Below are 23,289 nucleotides of genomic sequence, written 5' to 3'. Positions count from 1 at the left end.
TGAAAAGTAGTTTATGAAAACATTATTAACCTCCTGAGCACCAGCTTCAAAAATAATTACTGTAAAATGCTGGTTTGTAAGGGGGAGCTATTGAAGTGGGAAAATTATGTCATTACTCAGAGTAATCTACCCAAACACAGATTTTACAGAGGAATGTTCCAAGGCCTGAAGCAATGTAGTCGGTCAGATCTCTCCTGTGCGATGATACTAATAAGCTCACTCTTGTTGGTTTTATTAGTATTCATTTGCACTCTCCTGTCTTTTGAGGATTATTACCTCCTGGTCAGAGTGGCACCTAGAGATGAGTCAATCATAGTTCAATTTATTAGACTGCAGTGTGTCTGTCATGTTGTGTAATAATTATGAAAAAGAAACAAGTTGGATTGCTTTAATAATCATAGGGTATAACCATAATCAAGCCAAATAAAACTCCATTCCTACTACATCTCAAAAGACTAGAAAAGGTCTCCAAATAAGTAGTCCCAAATAGAAGCAAATGTTGTATTGAGCACTTTGAATATTTTCTGAATAGTTATTTTCATGTTCAAGTTTTCTCAGTCAGACCGGGTTAAATCTGATTCATTCAAACTAACTGCACGAGATACCAGAAAATCCAATGAAAGGCATTTTTACTCAGGCAGTTTACTGTGTTATCATTTTATGTTAAGAGAGGTCAAATTATCAGGTATAGGCAGGCATTTAATTATGCATGTGAAGCTTAATATATCCATAAATATCCATAAGCTTAAATATCCATAAATAGCAACTTTGCCAACATAGGCCCATAGCAATCCACGGCCACTCAGATGGGGACAAACTGAAGAGTTAGCTGTAAAGTGAATTTCTACCTTTAGTCAGCTGAATTGCTCTCTAGGCACTACTGATTGTAGTGATTAGACAGTTACAGTAGCCATAAAGGGATCTCAGACACCTGAAGTATCTTAGTGTAAGAAGATAGCTGCTTAATGGCACTTTCATTTTAATTCATAAACAAACAAACAAATAAATAAACTTTTTTCCTTTTCTTGCATTTTGTATCATTTCAAATGTTATACAGACCCATGTACATGTTCTCTTGCAGTTGATATTCTCTCACAACTCACTGGATTTCATGCTATTTGGTACTTCAGGACAAAAAAATTTCTTGAGGCTTGTTAGTGAAAAATAACACTGGAAAACAATGCTGTTTATGCTTGTGTGGGTCTGGGTGTGGCAAAAAAACTATAGATTTATCTTATTGTCAAATTTTAACTTTAATGGTGTTCAGTCAGCTTTCCTCAGTCCATCTATGTTCAATTCATTCTTTTCTTCAGAAACCTTGGTGATATCCAGAGCTTAGAAATGTTTGCGCAGTGTCTATGGGATGAGGAAGTTGTGTTGTCCTAGGACAGTCTGGATATGGAATACAGGTTGCCAAACTTTATCAGTGATTTTTAATGCACACTTACTATGTGCACAAAAACTAAATTTGATAAAAGACATTTTGTGTGACATTGCCATTTTGTGTGAGATTGCCAGCTGACTTAGTAGTAATATTAAGGCAGTGGCCGATTAAAGCTGTTACTTAATCGAAAGATATTTCTTCATGGAATTTAAACTGGTATATTATCTTGTACAATAATACACAAATTTTTCAATGTGATGTCATATTAGAATTATAGTAATTATTCTGTGTCATTGATAGTGTAATTTATATTTGGTCTCTTCTTTTTTTCCAGGTCTCCCAGCAAGGACATGGCTTCAAATGAAAGAGAGATTGTGGTTTGGGTTTGCCAGGAGGAGAAGATTGTATGTGGCCTGACAAAGCGCACAACTTGCTCAGAAGTGATTCAAGCACTACTTGAGGAACATCAGAAAACATTTGGTGAGAAAAAGGTCCTTTTTGGAAAACCTAGTGATTACTGCATCGTAGAAAAATGGAGAGGCTCGGAGCGAGTACTGCCTCCCTTGACAAAGATTCTGAGACTTTGGAAGGCCTGGGGGGAAGAGCAGTCTAATTTGAATTTTGTGTTGGTAAAGTCAGATGCCTTCCTCTCGTTTCCATTGTGGAAGACAGCTGAAGCCAAGGTAATACAAAATGTAGAAAAACAGTGGGACCTCAGTCCAGCAAATTACATGAAGATGTTGCCAATAGACAAGCAAAAGAAAATTGTGAGGAAGACTTTCCGGAAACTGGCCAAGCTTAAACAGGACAGTGTTCAGCAAGAGAGAGACAATATGGAGACACTGATTCATCTGATAATTTCTCAAGATCATACCATTCATCAGCAAGTCCTTAGAATGAAGGAACTGGATATGGAAATTGAAAAATGTGAAGCAAAATTCCATCTAGATCGTGTGGCCAATGATGGAGAAAATTATGTGCAGGACTCCTACTTAATGATCAATCCAAGTGAGGCTGAGCAGCAAAGGAGTAGGCCAGCTGATCAAAAAGAGATGCAGGACTATTTGAGCAAAAGTGAGGGCATTTTACAGGTTGAAGAGAGACTGAAACATCACAAACAATTAATAGAGAACCTGTGTGCTGAAATTGAAAAAGAGGTACACGGTATATGCACGGAAAAAAATGTAGATGATGTTCACACAGAAGTAGCTGCTAATGCTGATTTGGAAAACTCAAATTTGGAAAGTGTAAAATATGAGCTGGAAAAAAGTATGAAAGATGGTCTGAGAATCAACTCATACCTGAGCTGCATTCAGAAAGAACTTACATACAGGGACTCACTGCTTCAAAAGAAGGAAAAAGAATATGAACTTCTTACAGAAGAATTTAATTTACTACATGTTAAAGACAACGTTGAAACTAGGCTTCAGTCAAATGAAGAGCCATCCAAGGGCAGTGGCATCTCCAGTAACAGCACTGCTGTTCCTGACTTTGTTCATAGAGTGACTAATCTGGACATAAATGATACAGACTCTGACACCGGAATAAGCTCTACACACAGTCAGGACTCTGAAATAACTTCAGGAGATGTGGTACTGTTGTCAACATAGTTGAAAACAGTAATGCATTTAGGAAAGGTTGTATTTTGAGGATATTTATAAGAATTACTAAACTTTTTTGTCTTAAAAGTTAAGCTCTTTAAGATGTTAAAACTGTGGCACTGCTATAGCAGAGTAAACAGTGTCTATTTATGTCCTTAACAGTATACTTGTGCTGAAATGTATGGGCAGTATCATGGGTTAACTGCTGATAGGTGCAAAGTTGTTGGCTCTGCTACATCAAGACAGCCTGTTTAGATCTTGTAATATTGATACTCAGTGAAACAGGAGCATTCTGACTGGCTTGGCCCAAAAGTTTGGAGATTTGATATCCTTTGATCTTTGGGTCCACTTCTGCATCTATCTAACTTTTTAGGAACATGAAGTAGAGGCTACAGCAAACTAGACAGAGAGCTTTATTTTCCGCTATGTTACATTAGCTTTATTCAGATGGAGTTTTGCTGCCATGAACTTGCTGTAAAGGAATATGTAATTGAGCATGTAATTTGTTAAAAAACAGTTTTCATGATATTGTAAGACAAAGGAAATATAATTGTATTTATGTTGTATTTTTAAATTTAGTTTCATCAGGATATTTTCTAAAACTCCTAAGTCCCATTTTAAAAACTACCTTACACACATAGGTTTTTAATTTTGATTCTCTTTCAGCAGCACTTATCTGCTTTTAAGATACTTAACCCCCCTATTATCTACTGTTACCCTATAGTTGTCCCTGTGATGTTTAAGTCCACATAGTTTCTGCCAGCAGGCATGTCAGAACTGCTTATGTCCTGCTTATGTGAGATGCTCAAATCCCAAACTCATGCTTAACCCCAGAGGCGTTTTCAGGAAGACTTTCTCCTGCCTATCTCACTGGTTGGATCCAGTGTCTTAAGCCTTCTCAAATAATGACTACCAAAAAAAGCGTAGGAGAAGCGACAAGCAGGGACTAGACATTTTTGTCTCTGTCTAGACACAGTTTACCAATAACCAGCTAGTTGCTATTTTCACATAGCAGGTAGGTTGTCAAATCCCATATCATAATGTTTTGGAGCAGGAACCTGTAAATCCTATTTCCTCTGTGAGGACTATGGGATACAGCTAAAACTGATCCACTTTATATAGCTAATTAAATATTGGGCCCCAGATAAAACAAAAAAAGAGGGAATGCAACATATGAGAATTTTGCAACTATGTGGTTAAGTTAAATGATTTAAGATGTAGTAGTTGACCTATAATCCTTCTTTAGCACATTGCTGTAAATCCAAAGCAAAGCTGTAGAACTGAGGTACTCTCCTCAGTTACCAAACAAGATTTCTAACTCTGAGCTAGAGGCTCTGCTAATAGAGAGTACATGCATAATTTCTGGGTTGCCATGTTTGTGTTTTGCAGAACATTCTGTTTAATGCTTCTGATTAAAAGAATTGAATGAAGAAATAATTGCAGTGTTCTTAAAAAAGGTTCAGCTGCAAAATTCAGACAGATCTGGGAATCAACAGCTTACAAAATAAACAAATGGACAGTACCTAGAAGGTATAAATGTAAAATACTTTCAGATACACTGCTTTCTCCTTCTGTAATTTTCTTCTCTTGAATGTCTGTCAACCATCTTTCTTCTAAAATGACCAAAGTGCTAGGACTGCTGATTAGCACATACTTGATGCAGAAAAACAAAACCAAAACAAAAAAAGAAAAAAAAGAAAAAATTTTCTAAAAAAGAAACTTTTATTTTTCTTTTGTTGTTGTTGTTGCTGCTGTGGCTTGGTTTTAGTTTTTTGGGGGGTTTGTTTGTTTTTGTTTAATTTTTAATCCTGGATATTATAAATAGTTCCTGTTCCAACAAAGTATGCTACTTGCCTTAATATATTTTGTATTGTATTTTTGTCATACGATGCTAATTGAATGCTTCAATAATAATGTGTAATACTTAGACTCATCAGCTCCTGATGGAAACACATGTATCAAATATATTATCTTATCTTTGTAATAATTTATTAACGCAACTCAGCATCTTTTGACCTCTGTGGTATGATTTTGACATGTAGTAAGCACAGAGCTCTGAATACTGAGAGTAGGCTAATGTATTCTATGAGGTCTTGTGAGTTTAGTTAACAGTTATTTCTATCGAGTCATTTTTTTATATCTAAATACTTAGAGGATAGAGAATTGAAACAGAATAGTATTCACAGCTGTGCAGGCTAGAACAAGACCCATGGGGGAACTAACTAATTTCCACTCATGCTCTATTAGATTTATTTAACTCATAGGAACTTGTGTGGGTTCTCACAGCTGATTTTTATCCACACTAGGTGGTTAATTGTATCCCCCTAGCAACATGTAGATCTTAAGAGTATCACTGTGTTTTAAGAAGAAAATGGGAAAAATAGATTGTGAGAGAGTATTTCTTAAAAAAAATAAAAGAATAATAAAAATTACAAATAAAATAATAAAAATCCTGTGCATTTATTTGAAATTTATTCTTTAATATCTCAAGCTTTTTTGTTTCAGAATTTATATGAATGTACAAGATGATTTAAAGACTGTGTGCATCCTTTGCTGTCTATCTACCTCGACACTTTCCATATGCTTGTTCAACGTGGTTTTAGGATTATGAACATTTATGCTCCTTACTTCCTCCTCTGTGTCAGCTATATATACTTCAAAGCCTCAAAAGGAAATTCACAATCAAAAAGTTTCCTATAGTTTTCTATCATTCCATTAAGCCAGTTGACTTTTGATCTTCAAATTTTGTTTCTTTTTATAAAATTTTTTTAGACTATGTTACACTTACCTACAAAAAGGAAGATCACATAAGTCCTGCATAAGAGGAGAGACAAATTCCAACCAGGGAGTGGAAATGTGAAATGTCAATGTAAAGTGAAAGGAAAATCAGAAAGGTAATTATTTCATAGAGTCATAAAATTATTTGGGTTTTAAGGTGCCTTAAAGATCATTTTATTCCACCCCCTGCCATGGGCAGAGACACCTTTCACTACGCCAGGTTGCACGAAGACCCATCCAACTTGGCCCTGAATACATCCAGGGATGTGGCATCCACAGTTTCTCTGGGGAATCTGTTCTAGCGTCTCACCACCATCACAGTAAAGAATTTCTTCTTTGTATACAATCCAAAGCTACCTTCTTTCAGTTTGAATCCATTCCCCCTTATCCTGTCACTATTTGCCCTTTTAAAAAGTCTCCAGTTTTCTTGTAGGTCCCCTTTGGGTACTGGAAGGTGCACAGTAGTCTCCCCAGAGCCTTCTCTTCCCCAGGATGAACAACCCCAACCCTCAGCCTGTCCTAAGAGGAGAGGTACTCCAGCCCAGAGAAGAATGCAGCACTCCAGGTGGGGTCTCACAAGAGCAGAAGGGAAAAATCACCTTCCTCGACCTGCTGGTCACCTCTCTTTTTATTTAGCCTAGGATGTGGTTGGCTTTCTGGCCTACGAGTGCACATTGCCAGGTCACACTGAGCTTCTCATCCACTACCCATACCAAGTCCTTCTACCCAGGGCTAGTCTTGGTCCATTCTCCACCCAGACTGTATTTGTGTTTGGGATTGCCCTGACTTGGATGCAGGACCTTGCACCTGTCCTTGTTCAACTTGATGAGATTCTCTTTGAGCAACCTCTCAAGTCTGTCAAGTCCCCTATTGATGGCATCCCTTCCCTCCAGAATGAGGACTGCACCACACAGGTTGGTATCTTTTGGTCAGCTACTCATCTATCCCCAGGCAGAGAGAGCTCCATGAACTCCAGTTGGTTATTGACACAGAGGACAGCAGCCCTTCCTTGTCTCCCCTGCCTGTCCTTCCTACAGAGCCTTTGTAATTCCATTCCAACAGTCCAGTCTTAGGATCCGTCCCACCACATCTCTGTGATGCCAGTAAGTCCTAGTGTGCATCTCTAACTCCTCTTGTTTATTCCCCACCCTACATGCACTTGCATATAGGCATTGAAGTTGAGCTCTCAATGAAGACTATTTGCTGACTAAAGTGAGAGGAATGTCTTTGTGCTGCTCCTCAGGTACCCTCCTGCTGACCTCCAATCTCTCTCCAGACTCTGGTCATGTCTTGGTGGCACTGGCATCAAACTGGTAGGAGTGGGATGAATTGAGGTTCCCCCCCTCAGCAACTTTAGTTTAAAGCCCTCTTCATCAGCTTGGCAAGTCTATAACCAAAGGTGTTCTTCCCCTTCTCTGGCAGATGTTCCTCATCAGACCTCAATAGATCAGGTTTCTGAAAACAAGTCTCATGGCCTAAGTAGCTGAACCCCTGGCTATGGCACCAGTCCTCTAACCATAATCTGATGAATTGTCAATTTGCTAGATATCAGTGGCACTTTCAAATCCCTACCCTCTGACTGTGAGAACCAATGAAAAAGCTACCTGCACTCCAGACCCTTACTGCTGCGCCCAGGGCTCTGTAATCATTCTTGATTGATAGTCAGACTGCTCCAGGCTGTATCACTGGTGAAACAACAGCAGTTTCCCACATGGGCACAGCTTTTGCAGGCAGGTCTGCAGCCCGTCCCTGCCACAGCAGAAGGGTCAAGACACTTCCCACAGTGTGAGGTCTGCAGTGCAGCCTCTCCCTTCTGCAGCTCCATCGGGGGGGAAGTATAAGCCACCACCAGGTAAAACCTTGAGCCCTCCTAGCTGGAGCACAGCCTTAAGGGTCAGGTAGTAGTGCCCTTGGCAATGTACAGATGGTACAGAAGGGTGCTGTAAACAAATGGTGGGTTATGTGGACTCCAAATCTCTTTACTCAGGCTGTGGAATGCTCCTCCATCAGAGAGGCAACACACACACTGCCATGCCACACCCTGTTTGTCTCCCCTGGTCACAGTTCCTAGTTTTCTTCAGAGCTAGAGAATAGCATGGTGAATAGGTGCCAGACTCAGCCTGTGTTACGATTGGTTTTGGGTGGGATAGGTTAGTGCCTGATATGAACCTAGGCAGAGATCTTCAATGACTGTCATCTGGGCTAACACTGATAAAATGAATGGGCTTGCCTAATACAAACTTCTTTAGATCCTACATACATAAACGATCTCACATATATATTCATAACCAGGATAATTCCAGCAATTTCCAGGGAACAGCATATACCCCAAACTCATGTTTCTGAGTGACTTTATTATGTACTTTTACAAATTTGATGAAAGTAGATGAGTCAATTTAATTACCTGCTTCAGTTCCTTGATGACTCTTTCAAATAAAAAACGTAATTGTAATTTGGTCATAGAGAATTTTACAATATTTACCATCCATTTATGTTCTTAAAAATTACCATGTAATTAGAAAATTATTGCCTTTTTTTCTGCACTCCTGAAGAGATTTTATCAGTTCAAACTTATAGACTATATATTTGTCTTGAGATTGAACATTCAGAAATTTTTCTACTGGCTGTATGTATGTGCTCTATGCATACATACACACATATTACTAACAGGAGTTTTCAATTGTATGATACTGGAAGATTGAAATTCACAGAGGTTAGAGCTTCAACTTGCAAACTGCTATGATAGGCTTTACATTTGTCTACATGCTTAGAATCATTTATTATTTTCTGCATATTTCCAACTGTTTAAAGGCATAAATAGATATAACAAATCACTATTACAAAATAATATAATTTCTATTTCTGATTGCCTAATCTTTAATTTGGAGAAAGATTTAGATCCATGCACCTAATCCAGCAAACTACTGATATATCTAATGCTAAACAATTAGTAATTTGAATGATTTTGTGTGTGCTTTCATTGGGTTTGCATGGCATGACTTTGACATCAGTGTGACTACAGGGGTGGTTTCTGTGAGAAGTTGCCAGAAGCTCCCCCCCAAGTGTGACAAAGCCAATTCCAGACAGCTCCAAGATGGACTTGCTGCTGTCCAAGGCCTCAGGGATAACAGATTTAAGAAGGGAAAAAAACTGCTGGGCAACAGTGACTGGAAAGAGTGATAACATATGAGAGAAACATCTCTGCAGACACTAGGGTCAGTAAAGAAGGAGGGGAAGGAGGTGTTCGAGTTGCCAGAGCACAGAGTCCTCTGCAGCTCGTAGTGCAGCCCATGGTGAGGCAGCTGTGCCTCTGTAGCCCTGGAGGTCCATGGTGGAGAAGGTGGATATCCAAATGAAGCTGTAATCTGTTGGGAAACCCAAACTGGATCAGCCTTCTGGCAGGACCTGTGACCATGGAGAGAGGAGCCCATGCTGGAGCTGTAGTCCGGTAGGACTTATGACCTCATGGAGGACGCACGTTGGAGCGGTCTGTTTCTCAATGACTGCAACCTATGGAAGGAACTGAAGCTGGAGAAGTTTGTGGAGCAACCCCATGCTGAAGCAGGGGAAGAATAAGAGAAGGAAGGACAAGCAGAAACAACATTTGATGAACTGACTGTATCCTCCATTCCCTGTCCCCTTGCTCTGCTCACGAAGGGGGTGGAAGCTCTCCCTCTCCTTCTCTCAACCCAGGAGCCTTTGGTTGTATTTTCTCTTCCTAGCCCAGCTGAAGAGAGGAGGGATAGAGCAACTTCGGGCACCTAGCATCCAGCCAGGTTCAACCTAACACAGTGTTGCATATATTTTCTTTAATATTATCTGAGCATTCCTTCTTAATTTTTTAGTATTCTTGTGACTGTCCGTTCTGTTAAAAAAAAAAAAAAAACCAAACACAAAAAACAACACAAACACATCTAATTTTCCCTTTTTCATACAATGAAACACTGCTTTTGTAATAAAATATCTTTGGTAATGATAAACATTTTCATTAACAGAGCAAGAGGAACATGCATTTTAGAACAGAAATCTCTAATCCAAAGGGCTTATTTTCTAAACTTACCTTGGACCATCTCTCTCTGTCTTACCAGTTTAAATAGCTTGAACAAAAATGACTGGGTTTTTTCCCACAGTAGCATTCTCAAAATTATTACACATAAAGTATTTTTATTTTCCTAGAGTTGTAGTGTTTATCCTTCTGGGTGTTCTATTATGCCATTTTGCCTTTTATAAACTCTGAGAAGAAATTACTACTTGCTATCTTTCTCAGGGCTCCATCTGAAAAGATAAACATATTTCAAAACAAATATGACTAAATTTTTTGTGTTTATAATAGAATGATTTTTCCATATATTAAACCCATTAATTTTTCCTGAAAGTTTTTTAAATGAGTATAGGGGTTTTTTTATAATTATCCTGCCTTTGTGATATAGTGTTTTTGTAAAATGTAATAGTCTCATTCCAAAGTTTGCTGTTGATGTTTGCTTGTCAAAATCTCATAGTCATTTCTCAAACAAAACTCTCTATGACTGAAATTATTATCTTCCAAAGAGAAGACTGTTGGTATATAAAGTACAATCAATATTTTCTTTCTAATACTTAACAAATTCTAATATTTAGTTAATAAACTTTATAACAAATTCAGCTTTTCAGGCAGATGATTATGATTACAGGTTTATTTTCTACAATTAGATTTGTGGCTGCCTTGCATTGCTGGCAGATCAAGTTCAACTGGAATCCAGTCACTAATTTCAACGGGAGCTGTGCATAATGTTTTACAAATCTTCAGGTTTACTTCAAGAAACAGTCACAAGAACCTATCATTATTTATGTTTGGGCAGTATATCACTTTTTCTGAGTTATTAATTAAATGCTTACATTTTATCCTATATGTAGTTTTCAAGTTAAAAAAAAAAATCTGACTAGAATTCATGCCAGTATTCTAGTATTCACCTGGAATTTAAAGCGGTTTAAACAATGATTCATTGAAAAACCTACATTTTCAAAAAGATTTATAGAAAGAATTTTGAATTTGCTATCCTTGTTAACTGAAACCCATATAAGGGTGGGAAAATGTAGTCTTTGTGAATGCAAATGCAGGTTTTTGCTTATGCAGTGACTATATACATACTTTACTCAATTAGTTTGTTGGTTGAAATTTTAATTCACCCAAATATTTGAAAACTTTTGATGTTCAATCATCAATCCATTCCCCAACATCCATTTTTCAGGATTTAATAATTCTTTATGGAGAGAGAGGAATTACTTTGTTAAGAACAATGCAGTGATAATCTTGCTAAAATACAGTTAAGATAAAGTAAAAAAGCTGGTAAAAAAAATTCACTGCCAGTTAGAAGTTCAGTTTAATCCTGTGTAGTACTGAGGCAGGGTAAATCATACAATGTTAACTATGAGAAAGTCATGCAGTCACTTACTATGATAAAAAAAAATTGTGTTGTTCCACAATGGAAAGATTCAGAGGAGTATACAAGATCCAAAAGTATCTGCGTTCTTTACCAGTGCATTCCTGAGAATAATACGTCAGCAACTCTGTTATGGATTATAGAGGGAGAAAGTTATTTGCATGAAGAAGTAGTTGTTAATTCCTTTCTTTCTATATTCAGACATTTTGCTAGGCACAGAGAAGGACTTTTTGATTTAGAGAGCTTTTGCAATTCATGACCTAGAAGTGGACTCTTTTTGTGTTAGACTATAGTGACAGAAAATATACATGGTAATGTTAATTCCTTTGCAGGTTGACACAGACTGAGTGTAAAGATTATCTGACCATTTTTCCCAATTCCTGTTTGACTCTTCTCCATAACTTACCTAAATAATTACCTGCCTTACGTATTTTCAGCTCCATGCACCATGTTCGTGTCTGCAACTTTTTGAGTTATTCAGTGCTTAGATCAGATTTTAATAATAATTTCTTCCAACATCATATATCATGCTTGTTTATTTTATGTTCATTCCTATTTTGCTTCAGAAGAGCTGTATTTCAAGTTCTTATTTCTGAGCTAATGTATTTGTTTTAAACTGTAGATTGAGTAGCTACTGCTTCATATTTCATTTTGCTTAAATATTTGCAAAATACATGTACATATTTTCTTGGATAAGGAGGCCACTGCTTAAATCTCGGTTCACCAAGCTGATTAGCCTGTTAATAGTTTACATGTAGTAAATTTCCTTTACTTTTGCTCTTCTTTATGTATGAAAAAAATTAAGTGGATTGGAAGATGATTTTATGTAACATAGGAATGTCTTCATTAAAATATTTCCTACGTTATTTATATTTACAATGAATTCTGAGAGCAGAGAAGCTGCATGAAAAAAAGTGAACTGCTATTTCTTTTCTGGTATTTTCATGTCAAACAGGGCCAGGTCAATCATAAACCCAGGACTGTATTGCAGTCACACATTTCTAGAATAATAGATTAGTAATACACAGTTTGGCTAATGTTTCCTGAACTGTTCTGGTATCCTTAAAGCTGAGAGCTTGAAAGAGTTGTTATGAAACTGTTACTGATGATGACCTCAAGAAGCATATCCTTCATCTTAACATAAACTATTTTCAGGGAGGCTTGTTTTTGCCATCTGGATGATTATTCTCCTATGCAAACAATTTTGTTCTATAATTTGATCTCTCCCTTTCTTTGGGAAGGAGTTAGTATTAGCAAGCAGATCTTTAGTTCTTTTAATTTCTCTTTTTTTTACAAAAGTGGAATGATATAAATAAATTTTAACTCAAGTGTTCTTAAAAAAAAAGATGTCTTAAAGAATTGGGTGTCAAAGAAGAGACTCACCTGGCAATTATTGGGAGAGATAAGATAGAGAGCAGGTCTTTAATAAAGGCCTTCTACCACGGAAGTACAGAGCTGCATGTGTGCCATGTGTCCATGCATTCCACAGCTTAAGATATTGTCCATCCAATCCCAGATCTATCCACCTCCTAGATCCTTCCCAGTTCTGCCTCTGGCACAACCCTCTGAAAATTGAGTCGGGGTCTCTTACAACCCCCTCTTCCTCATATTCCTCTTCTTCACAGTATATACAATGTCAGAGCTCCTCCAAGGTTCCAGGTTTTGAAGGCTGCTTTGACTATGATATATCTTGTTCAGCCAAGGGTGCAAATGTTCTTAAACAGAATAAAGGCCTTCCTTGAAAGAAGTCTAAACAAGCTAAGGATTTAGAAGGTTTGATTTGAAATGGGGAAAAGAGTTTGGGTAACACAGCTGCATTAAAATCTACATTTACTACACAACTACTTCTAAAATCTACAAAAAGCTAAAAATAAAAAAAAATCCATTGGCATTAAAGAGAGAAATTTATTCTTTTAAGTACAGATTAGTCACTTGTGCACTATTGCTGCTTTTAGTGTTCTTTTCCAAGACATATTTCATATATTTGGTTTTGATGTCTAAAATTACAGGCTGAGAGTGTTTGTAGTTAAGTCAATATTTGAACTATGCAACATAGGCATTCAGAGAAAGGCCAACTCCTGTGCTTGTGTAACTGTTTCATTGCTGTAAATTCCTCAGTAAATGCTGCACTCCTATGTATATTGAATGACTGATACAGTAGTTCACATTTGTGCTATAAGTAAATTCAGTGGACTAAAAGAAGGAAAGAATGCTCTCATCTGTTTTCTAAGAGTCAGTCCTTATCCTGATACTTCTGCATAAGAGCAGAACAGTTTGTTGTGATTCCTTGTCAATTTTCCACAATTTTATAGCATTATCTTACTTCCACTTTCTTTTTTAAACTTAATATGGGATTTTATAGACTATATATTAACTAATTTTTTGTGTTGTCAAATAATAATCTTACAGTTTGTTTATATCTATAGTTTGTTAATTAACATTTACTTTTCCTTCTTTTTTAACTTTGACTCTCCCAAAATAGAACACAGATTTAGATGCTTTGAGTTTTTAGTGCAACTACTATGCTACTGATATAGACTTTGTAGCAATACTTTGAAACATCTATTTATAAGGCAAATGCATGATTTGGGCAATTACAGTATAGATTAACACTGAAAATGGAAAATCAACAACACATAAACAACATAAAGAAACTCTTATCTGCAGGACTTCATTGTGGGAAAGGTTAGTGAATTTGTTTGGTTTTGGAGTTTTTAAGTCAAGACAGTATGGAAATACATTGGGAATGGGCTTGTTATGACTAATGCGTGTGTATGTATCTTCCTTCAATTTGAAGTTTCCCTCTTAACAATAATATTTTTGGAATTCACTGTGCTGACACTGCTATTCCATGATCCCATGTACTTGATGCAGTCAGGCAGACTTAGAAATGACCAGTTACATCTGGTAGTTGAAGTACCAGTGTGATTTATGCAGAAGTCAGTAAGTTTATGATTGGCAGATGCTTGGCTGACAAGGCAGATATCTCTGAGTTTCACTACTGAATTGTGCTAACATAATTTTTCTCCTAACACAAAATCTTATATGAGTAAAAAGCAGCATCATCAGACAATGCTCTGTTACATCCCATAACATAACAGATAATTCCTGCCTTCTCTTTTCTGTGATCTGGCATAGCTTTTGTGGGGCCTGAGAAAGGAATGAATTTAAGTGTGGTTTAGCATGAAATGGGATAAAAGTAAAGGGAGGGTTGAACGGAGCCAACTGCAGTATAAAACCCTTAAAACTTAGTTATAAAAGACCAGCAAACGAAGGACATACACAGAGATATGAAGTAGAATATTTTGTCCATTGTTGTGGGTGTGACAAATACTTAGGCCATATTCACCCGTATCATATGGCAGCCCTGTATTTGTTTCTGGTTCAAAACAAAAATTAGAAACAACTGTTCTGTAGTGATAGCAATCATCCACTGCCAAGGAAGAAGGAAATTTATCATCTCCAGGATTCCTTAAATTGAGACAGGATGTTTTTATGCTCTATTAAACCCCAAGTTATTTGGTTTGACAGTATTCACCTACAATTTAAGGGAAGATGATATGTTTCACTACAGGAATTATTGGTAAAATTTTATGGCCTGTGTTAGGCAAAGATCAAACCAGATGATCCTTATGTATTAAAATCTGCCTTTAAAATTTACAACAGCTAAAAAAAACCCTTGTAAGCAAAAATGATGAAGAGAAAGAGGAGGTCTGAAACACCAGTCTAAAATGTTTTCCTTACGATAAAGCACCATTGTTTCCAGAATGGGCAAATCTGTTTGTTCTGGAATTATTACATCCCCAGACTTGTTCATAGTCATGGCCTAACTGAAAATTTCATACACACAAAAAAGCTAGCTGTGAGTTCCCTACTACTTTCTCTTCTGGACTGTTGAAAGAAATATTGTCTACACCTCCACAGTGTGCATCACTCATGTCAAGCCATGTAGAGGTTTACCTGCCTGTGCAATGACTGTCTAAGGAGACAAAGAAATAGTGTCTTCTTACATGTGAGAAACTAAGTTCAGAATGACTGAGTCACCTCAAAGTTGTGAAATTTCTGTCAGAGCCAGGGAATAAATAGAATTAGGCATGAATCTATCATGCTACTAATACTAAGATTTTCCCTCTTATCTCATTTTTGCCATTCTATCTCACATCATGGAGCACTTTAACAGAGGAAGAGAAGAAAAAAGGTCCTAGTGAAGTAGACTGAAAAAGCCCTGTCACACAGTAAATCTTTTCTGCTTCCTGCTGCTGAAACTGTGATACTACAGAGGGCTCAAAAAGTGGGAGTAATCTGTGTGCAACACCTGACAAGAGATGAAAAGAAGATGGGGAGAATGGATGAATGTAAAGGAAAAATAATTTTCCATATAAAACAAAAGAAAGAAAACAATTTCTGACTCTTTTTTTCACCAATGTGAAAGACAGAGAAGGAAGATACCAAAGCCCAAAGCTTTTAATTCTGTCTTCTGCTTTAGCTTTTAGCTGTATGCCTCATGTTTTTTAGAATGAATTGTAGATTTGCAAACTAATACAACTTTAATATCTGCTTCTCCATTAACATTTTTTAGTTTAGGCTTTGGACAAGGTTATAATCTGACCTGTTTCAGGCTATTTAAACTTTCTGTCATGCAATCATAGTCAAGTTGCTTTAAATGATTCCTATAAAACTATAGCTGCAAAGATGACTTCTGCATTCTTTTCTTTATATGGTCATTGTAAATTAGGAAGCAAACAAACAGAAATGTTGTAATTATGTTTGACTTGCACTGCCAGATACATAGCTTAGTAAATTCTCAGTTGTTTGTAAGACAATAGAATAAGAGGTACATTGCAAGTACTTGGAGAAAATGTCAAAAACATGAGCACACAGTGTCATGGTATTGATGTATACCCTTTTATACACTTTTAAATCATAAAGTATCGATCTTCTCTCTTGAGCTTGCTTGAAAAAAAAAAGAAACTTTGTGCCAGCAAGGGAAAATAATTTTTTCATCTTTTTCAGAATGTTTCCAGAATTTTATACACAATGGATCCTTCAGATGATCTCATCCAAGAAAACTGTAGGAAAAACATTCTTTTGATTCCCTTTCCTTTCAGCTATCTCTGCATCACAAACTGGTCATGGTTGGAAAAGCATCTAAAGTATTTCTCAGAAGAATAGCATCTGAAAACTGATCTCTGAATAAGAAAAGTGGCAGATCAATATATATTAAAAGATAATATATCTGACCTAATACCTGGGTGTAACAAAAACTGGAAAAAGTAATAAAGGATGAGGAATCTGGGGTGTTTGATAATCTCCATTTGCCAAAGCATGAAATTTTAAAACCCCCAATCAGCATGCGTTAAGATACTTGGTAAGACTATGGGCAATGCATGTCAGCCAATAAAAGGAACAGATTGAGAAGGATTGATCTCTCTTAATATTTACAAAAATTCCTCATAAATAGTTTGTAAAGCATTTCATGAAAATGATTTCACCAGTAGTTATTTAACTGAAAGTCATTTAACATCAGTACCTAATGTCACTTGCTTTATCTTCTCTACTGATAATTCTAATGTCTATATTGAAAACAAAGAGTCAAAGTGAAGCAAAATAAAGCAAAAGATTTTCCTTCAAAGTATCACTTCTTTCAGCTCAAGAACCAGGTGTTACCAGAGTCTATCCATCTTTAGTTTATCAACAGAACTTCATTGGGACAGCAAGTTCAGGTGCTTTGATCTTTAATTCATCATGTATTGTTCGTGTTTTAACACATGAAGGATTCAATACAATGGCAGTTCAATCTCAGAAAGTTCAGCATAACTGCATTTACTCCAACTGGCAAAAGTAATATGAGGAATATCATTTAAGGCGTGAGGTCACAATAAGTAGAAATGCTCCTGTGCATTCTTCGACTTTAATTCCAGAAAAGACATAATAAAATTCTAATGGTTAATAAAATTCGTATGGCCCCATATGGGACATCTAATTGCTGCACTACATCAGTTGCAATGGAAATTGGATAATTTACTATAAAACAAAATTGATAGATTATTGGTGCAAATGTGCTTTTTTAGTACACTCTCTGGAAAGTAATTTTTCAAATAGCCCTTTATTAAATAAAGTTATTTGAAAACAGCCTGCTTTCCTGCAGAACTGTGTGAATCTCTGAATATACACACCCATGCTGAGCAGCAAATTACACATGAAAACCTAAGAACATCTGCAATTTAAGATCAGTTTATTCCTTAAAAGAATAGCTATTTCATACAGAGTTGCATGACTTTCCTCGCTAGCAAGTTAAATACACCTTTCCATATCTAACTTGGCAAATGATACAATATTCTTGGGAAAAGAGAAGTAGAGACCAAAAGAACTGGGATTGCTTCTTTGGTAGTCTCTCAAATCCTAGATATACTTGGAAACTGTACCATGAAGCCTGCAAAAGCCATGAAACACTGGGAAAAAAAAGAAAGAATTGCTCAAGCATTGTCAGTGTGGAAATAGTGGTCTGACTTCACATAGCTGGCAGGGAATTTGGTACATATAGTTCTCAAATAGACAGGACAGAATTTTCAGCAAAGATTGTGCTGCATCTTCAAGCAATTTCAAGGCTGATACAGCAAATACAGTAATGATGAATGCTATGTGATGCTACAAACACCCAGGAAGCAATTTTTCTGCTATTGTGTGTGAAATTATCATGTGTTTGTGCAAGATACAACATAATGCTCTCTCAGTTTAGGATGCAAGTAATCCAGAGCAAGTAATTTATGAAATTGTGTAGTGTCATTTGCAGGCCTATGCTATGGACCTTTTGCTACAAAGGGAAAATTCTGATAACTCTTTTTTTTTTTTTAATAGTGAGGTCCTTCTATTTGCATAGACTGTTAATGGGTTTTTAATAAATCTCAGAAAACTGGCATATGATTTAGAAGTGTAAAATTTTACAAGAACATTGACAGTGAAGTCATTTGTAGAAAACTATTTCTGCCAGGCAAAAGAATTAGGGAGCATACGGTATTTTATAAATACATCAAAGGGATAAAACTGATCCTAGAATAACTATTCAAAACTAGCTATGGCAATGCATAAGAAAAAGGATTTCACAAGGGAGAGAAGTGAAAATGGTAAGATGCTGAAAAATACTAAGTCTTAGCTTAAAGTCTCTGCCTCGACTCAGTTGCTGATCATTTTGGACATATGAATCTAAACTCATATAAGGAAATTGTTTAATAACAAAATACTGTGGAAAGGTTTGTTGCAAAATTTGGGTCAGTTGTAATCCAGACATCCCACAGAGCAAGTTTCTGTTGGACTCTTTGTTTAGGAGTGGATTTTGTACTAAAAAGAAGAAATGAGTAGAGATAAGGGAAGATGCACCAGTAGTGAAATTCCCTCCATGCTCTCTTGCTAGCACAGGATGTGAGGGAGGAAGGGAGAAGAGGGCTCTCTCAGACCACAAGAGGCTGGAAAACTGCAAATGAGAGTTCTGTGCAATGTGGCTGGCAGTGCCAATGCCCAGGAAGAAGAATCATTCTCTGGTCTGGTTTCCTTCTAGAGATCCAGCTGACATTTCTCCATGTAGAGAGTCTTGTACATGCACCATGGCTGATCAAGTGCCATTGGTGCACTGAAAAGCTGTTCACTGAGTATGGGTTACATGTGGAGCAAAACAACCCTCAGATTTACAGCCACTTGTTGCTTTCTCATGTTGAAGGCTCTATTGCACAAAAAATTTCAGTGTTTACCAGCTGTCATTTTCCAAAACAATAGCAGGGGTCTTGCCAAGTGCACAGGAATTATGCAACAGCCTTTTTACTGTGTTTATAAGACTGCTTAGTTTTGCACTGGAAAGGACATGCTGTGCGTGTGAGGAAGGAATAGCATGTAGGATTCACTTCAAATTTTCTGACTTACAATGCATCATCTGGGACATGGTTAGGATTTTCCTATTTTGGCAACAAATGGCATAGAATCTACAATTGTTTCCAAATATAAGAGGATCTCGTGACGTTTGTTATCACCATGGGATCATGTCTTGAAACACTTTTGAAGCAAAAGAGACAAAGGTGCTAGAGTCACTGCCCACATGACCATGACTGAGGTCTATTAAGCAGTGACTCTAGGGGATATGTTCTGAGAACTTTCCTTGTTATATGCTAGCTGAACAGAAAAGCCATGTTCAAGTGCCTACTTAGAGAGCTGAGGTCTTTTGTAGATACATACTGGTGAGACCATTGGACCCACAAGAGTATACAATGGACTAATAAACATTGTTTTAGACACAAAAAAATTACATGTAGGTGTATATTGAGGGAAATGGATAAGAAAAAAAAAGGTAAAAATGAAAAAGCCTTAATTTCAACATAACATGCAGCAACAATTTAATTATACCTGACCATTTCAGTAACAGCTTTTAGGAAAGCATAGCTCTTCTAATGCTTTTTATTTTGAGACCTTACAACACTGTGTGAAACATGTCAGTATTATTATTTCCAGGGTAAAGCTAGACAGAGGAAGAAAATGGAGTTTGCCAAGATTGTTTAGCCAGTCAGTCAAGGATAGAACTGGGATTTTTAGTGAGAATGCTTAGTCCTAGAATAGTCCTCTGCCCATTGTTTTCTAACTGTTCCCACTTAGGTGAATGAAAAGATCCATGGTAAAAGTTATTGCTGGAACCAGAGGTTTTTAACTCTGCCTTCTTTCTACAGGATTTTTTTCCTTCTAATCCAGAGAACGCAGTTAACGGCAACTAAAACAATAGCTTTTTCGGGAATTGTGGGATTATATAAAATAGTAAGTAGTTACTTGTAAAGAAACCCAGAATTTCAAAACTTAAATTTTTTTTATAGTAAAATTATTTTGTACATTTTTAAAAACAAACCAATGTTAAGTGATAATTTATAGCATTTATATGGAAGAATAAAATAAATACAGTGCTGCCTTTTCCCTCTCTCAATGTGCGGGTACTGTATATGAAAAAAGACTGGTAATTTTTCAAGTAACGTGATGAAAATAGTTCTTCAATTAGTCATATGTGGTGTATTTAAATACTTTTCTAATTTTTTTCATATTTGTGTAATATTTACATGGGGATTACAGAGGCATAGCTTTTATTTTAAAATATACTATTCAAGAAAAGTATTTCAAACCCATGAAATTTTACTGCAATATTAAGCACTCAAATGTCAAGGTTAGTTTCTTTTCACAAAATGAATTCACTTCCTTTGACTTCATGCATTATAATATGTAGGCACCAATCATATTAGCATATGCTATTTTTCAGCAGAACCTTCTTTTATGCAATGCAGGTAAAGCTTTTATCACATAATGTACCAATGTTTCAGGTATTATTCTCTACTGTTCCCTGTGTAGCTGCCTGCTCTATGCATTGCACACTGTGCAGACATTAAGAAAACTTATTAATTCCCTTTCCTTTCATTGTGGGATGCATCCATGAAATCAAAGACACAAAAGATTCACAAAGACTTACAAATTTCTTGTTAAAAGCCACTCTTGGAATAGGGAAAGCTGAAGCACAAGGAGCTTAAGGTTATACATTTCCACATGTTAAACAAGAGTTCTTTAGCACTTGTCTTACAGCATTAAGGTGTAGCCTTCAATGACACAAGTTCAATGATATGAGGTACAAGTTCAAAATCCTGCCTACCAGTGATTTAATTTACATTTCATTGAGTCTCAGACACTGGGTTCTCAGAAGCAAAAATGGTCCAGCTAGAGGAGAAAAGCAACGCAGCTACAGCACTGCAACCACGTGATGCACAGCATAGGGACTAGGTGCGACGTGGGATGGTACTGTTAGTCAGGGAGAATCTAGCCAAATAACAGGCTCAAAACAACCCTATCAAATCTTGAATTACTTTTTGATTAGATATTACAATGTAGTTTAAAAAAAAAAAAATTAAAGCCACATTTGTTTTGTTCACTGTGGTCCTGGCTTTCTGCCAGTCAATCATATGACACAATCCCTGCTGATTTCTAAGTATTTTCTCCTTCCGTTATCCGAGAGGCATTCCTGTCCATTCCCTGAACTTTAACAGTGGTTTGTGCTCCTAGTACCTTGATGTTGTTCCTCTTTCTTATTATTCTTTTCTCTGCAGTCTCACTCACCCTCTGTGATAGGGAAAATAGCATGAAAGTTTAAAGCAAATAAACAACACCCACCCTTTTCTTCAAAGTCATTAGGAACTTCTAGGAATGATCTAGGTTACAATCTAAAATTTCAATTCTCTATTCTTTTCTTGAATTTTCCTGTTTGGTTTGCAAAAGATCTCTTTTATTTGCTTTGTTGTTGGTCTCTTATTAATATATAATTCCTATTCCTCACCAGAAAAAGTTTAGCTATCAGCAGGAGTCACATGGTCACAAGGGAACAGTTTCCCAGATCTGACCCTAAATCTGACACTTCACAGGCAAAATAATGCTCTTTTTATCAATGAAGTCAGGAGGGCAATGAAAATTTTTTGAAGAAGAAATGAGGGGAAAATCAAGTTCAGTGATGTGGTTTCCTATTGACATATGCATGGGTCACTCGGGTGGAAATATTTATACCCTTTATTTAAACCAATGGAATAAAAGACAGGTTTTAAGCTTATCAAAGCTAATGAAATCTCTTCATGGGCAAGTCACAGAGGAGAATAAGCAATTTTGCTATGGGCTTTTATGGCTATTTGCCCACAGGAGGATTGAACAATGAGATTACAGAGCTCAGGGCTGTGCTCCAAGCTCCAGAGAAGGTGGTGCTACAAAAGCACAACCTGTTCCAGCATTATAAGCCATCCTCATTTTCCAGCTTCCCTAAGATAATGCCTCTTTTCCAGTTCTGCGTCTTTCCCACTCATGGTTTTTTCTACCAGTCATATTGTCCAATCCATAATACCTTTTCCCTAGCTCCCCAGGCTTGTTCTTTTCTGACATATATTTTTTGATTGTCTCTCTTAGCTTTTACTTGTAGTCCTAGATTATTTTGGCCACTTACATTCCCTGGTTTACCTGTCCCAGTCTTCTTGCCAAGTCAGTTCTTGCTCTTGAAAAGAGCTGAATAGCTTTGATTGGATTTTTCCAGAAGCATTTAGCCTGAGGTAGGTATGAAGCATATGGAATTTCAGCCTAAATGGTTAAAGTTTGGCAAAGTTTTAGGCAACTTAAAAGAAAGGTTTTAATAACAAGCAGCATCACTAGCCAAATATGTATAAATCCTAATCTGTTTCCCTTTGAAGTCGGTGGTAAAAGTCCCAATGGGACCATTAATTTTAAACTTTATTACAATAAGCAAGTAAGTACATGCTTAAAGTGTTTTTGTGGATTGGACAGCAATTAAAAATCAGAATGAACCTCTAGTTACTATGAACATGAATACATTATTTGCGTTTACTACTGTCCCTTCCATTTTATGAATGTATCCAATGAAATCTGTAAAGTTTCTCCTTGAAATTACTCATTGAATAATGTTGTCACAAGGGTTGGAGTTCCAAATCCATGGAAAATGAAATTGATAAACTACTTTTCTTCATATAACACTCTAAATGTTCGACTATGCTTTAAAAAAAGTGCAGCTCTTTGTTGTGGCTGTTTTGGTTAGCAGTATTTCAGTCTGTAAGCATTTTAAACATGTGTTCAAAGTAGCATGGGAGAGAGGAACATGGTCTTTTGTCTTTGTTTTCATTTATTATTCCAAAGAACATGAAGGACTCTTTCAAGTTTTCCTATGGAGTGCAGTGCTTTTGAAATTCTTATGCAGGGAATGTTACAGTCTAGTAGCCTTTGGCAATATGGCCAGGATACAAGACCTCACAGAAAAAAAAAAAAAAGTGAATAAAATTTTTGATGAGGCTGAGGAAAAAGAAAAAGACAGTGGAAACATGCCACAAAGTTGTGACACCCAGGCTGTTCAGAGTTCAAAACAGTGAAAGTAGAGCTGTGTGGGTCTTATGGATTATATAGATGCAGTCTCCCTTTTGATAATAAGCCCCTCAAATCCTACAATCCTGTGTACACATCCTATTTCCCAAACTAACTCAGAGGTCATGAACAATAACAGTCAAAACTTCCCCCTTTTTAATACACTGGTGAGATCTCTAGCTGTGCT

General features: G+C 36.7%; 1 protein-coding gene across 6 annotated transcripts in view; it reads left to right on the top strand.

Moving 5' to 3' along the window:
• Window positions 1–5,378, top strand: part of RASSF9 (Ras association domain family member 9) — a 30,000-nt gene extending 24,622 nt beyond the window's left edge. For all 6 annotated transcript variants that reach the window (XM_050325079.1, XM_050325076.1, XM_050325077.1 and 3 more), the window contains one exon: window positions 1,719–5,378. In XM_050325079.1, the coding sequence (XP_050181036.1) occupies window positions 1,735–2,994 (1,260 nt within the window). In that variant the 5' untranslated portion in view covers window positions 1,719–1,734 and the 3' untranslated portion in view covers window positions 2,995–5,378. The remainder of the gene's footprint in view (window positions 1–1,718) is intronic.
• Window positions 5,379–23,289: the final 17,911 nt, after the last annotated feature.

Source organism: Myiozetetes cayanensis, unplaced genomic scaffold, assembly GCF_022539395.1.
Source record: "Myiozetetes cayanensis isolate MyiCay16 unplaced genomic scaffold, myiCay2020 scf3, whole genome shotgun sequence".
In the NCBI taxonomy this organism is placed as follows: domain Eukaryota; kingdom Metazoa; phylum Chordata; class Aves; order Passeriformes; family Tyrannidae; genus Myiozetetes; species Myiozetetes cayanensis.
The sequence above is the reverse complement of the archived record's forward strand: the minus strand, read 5'-3'. Positions and strand labels throughout refer to the sequence as shown.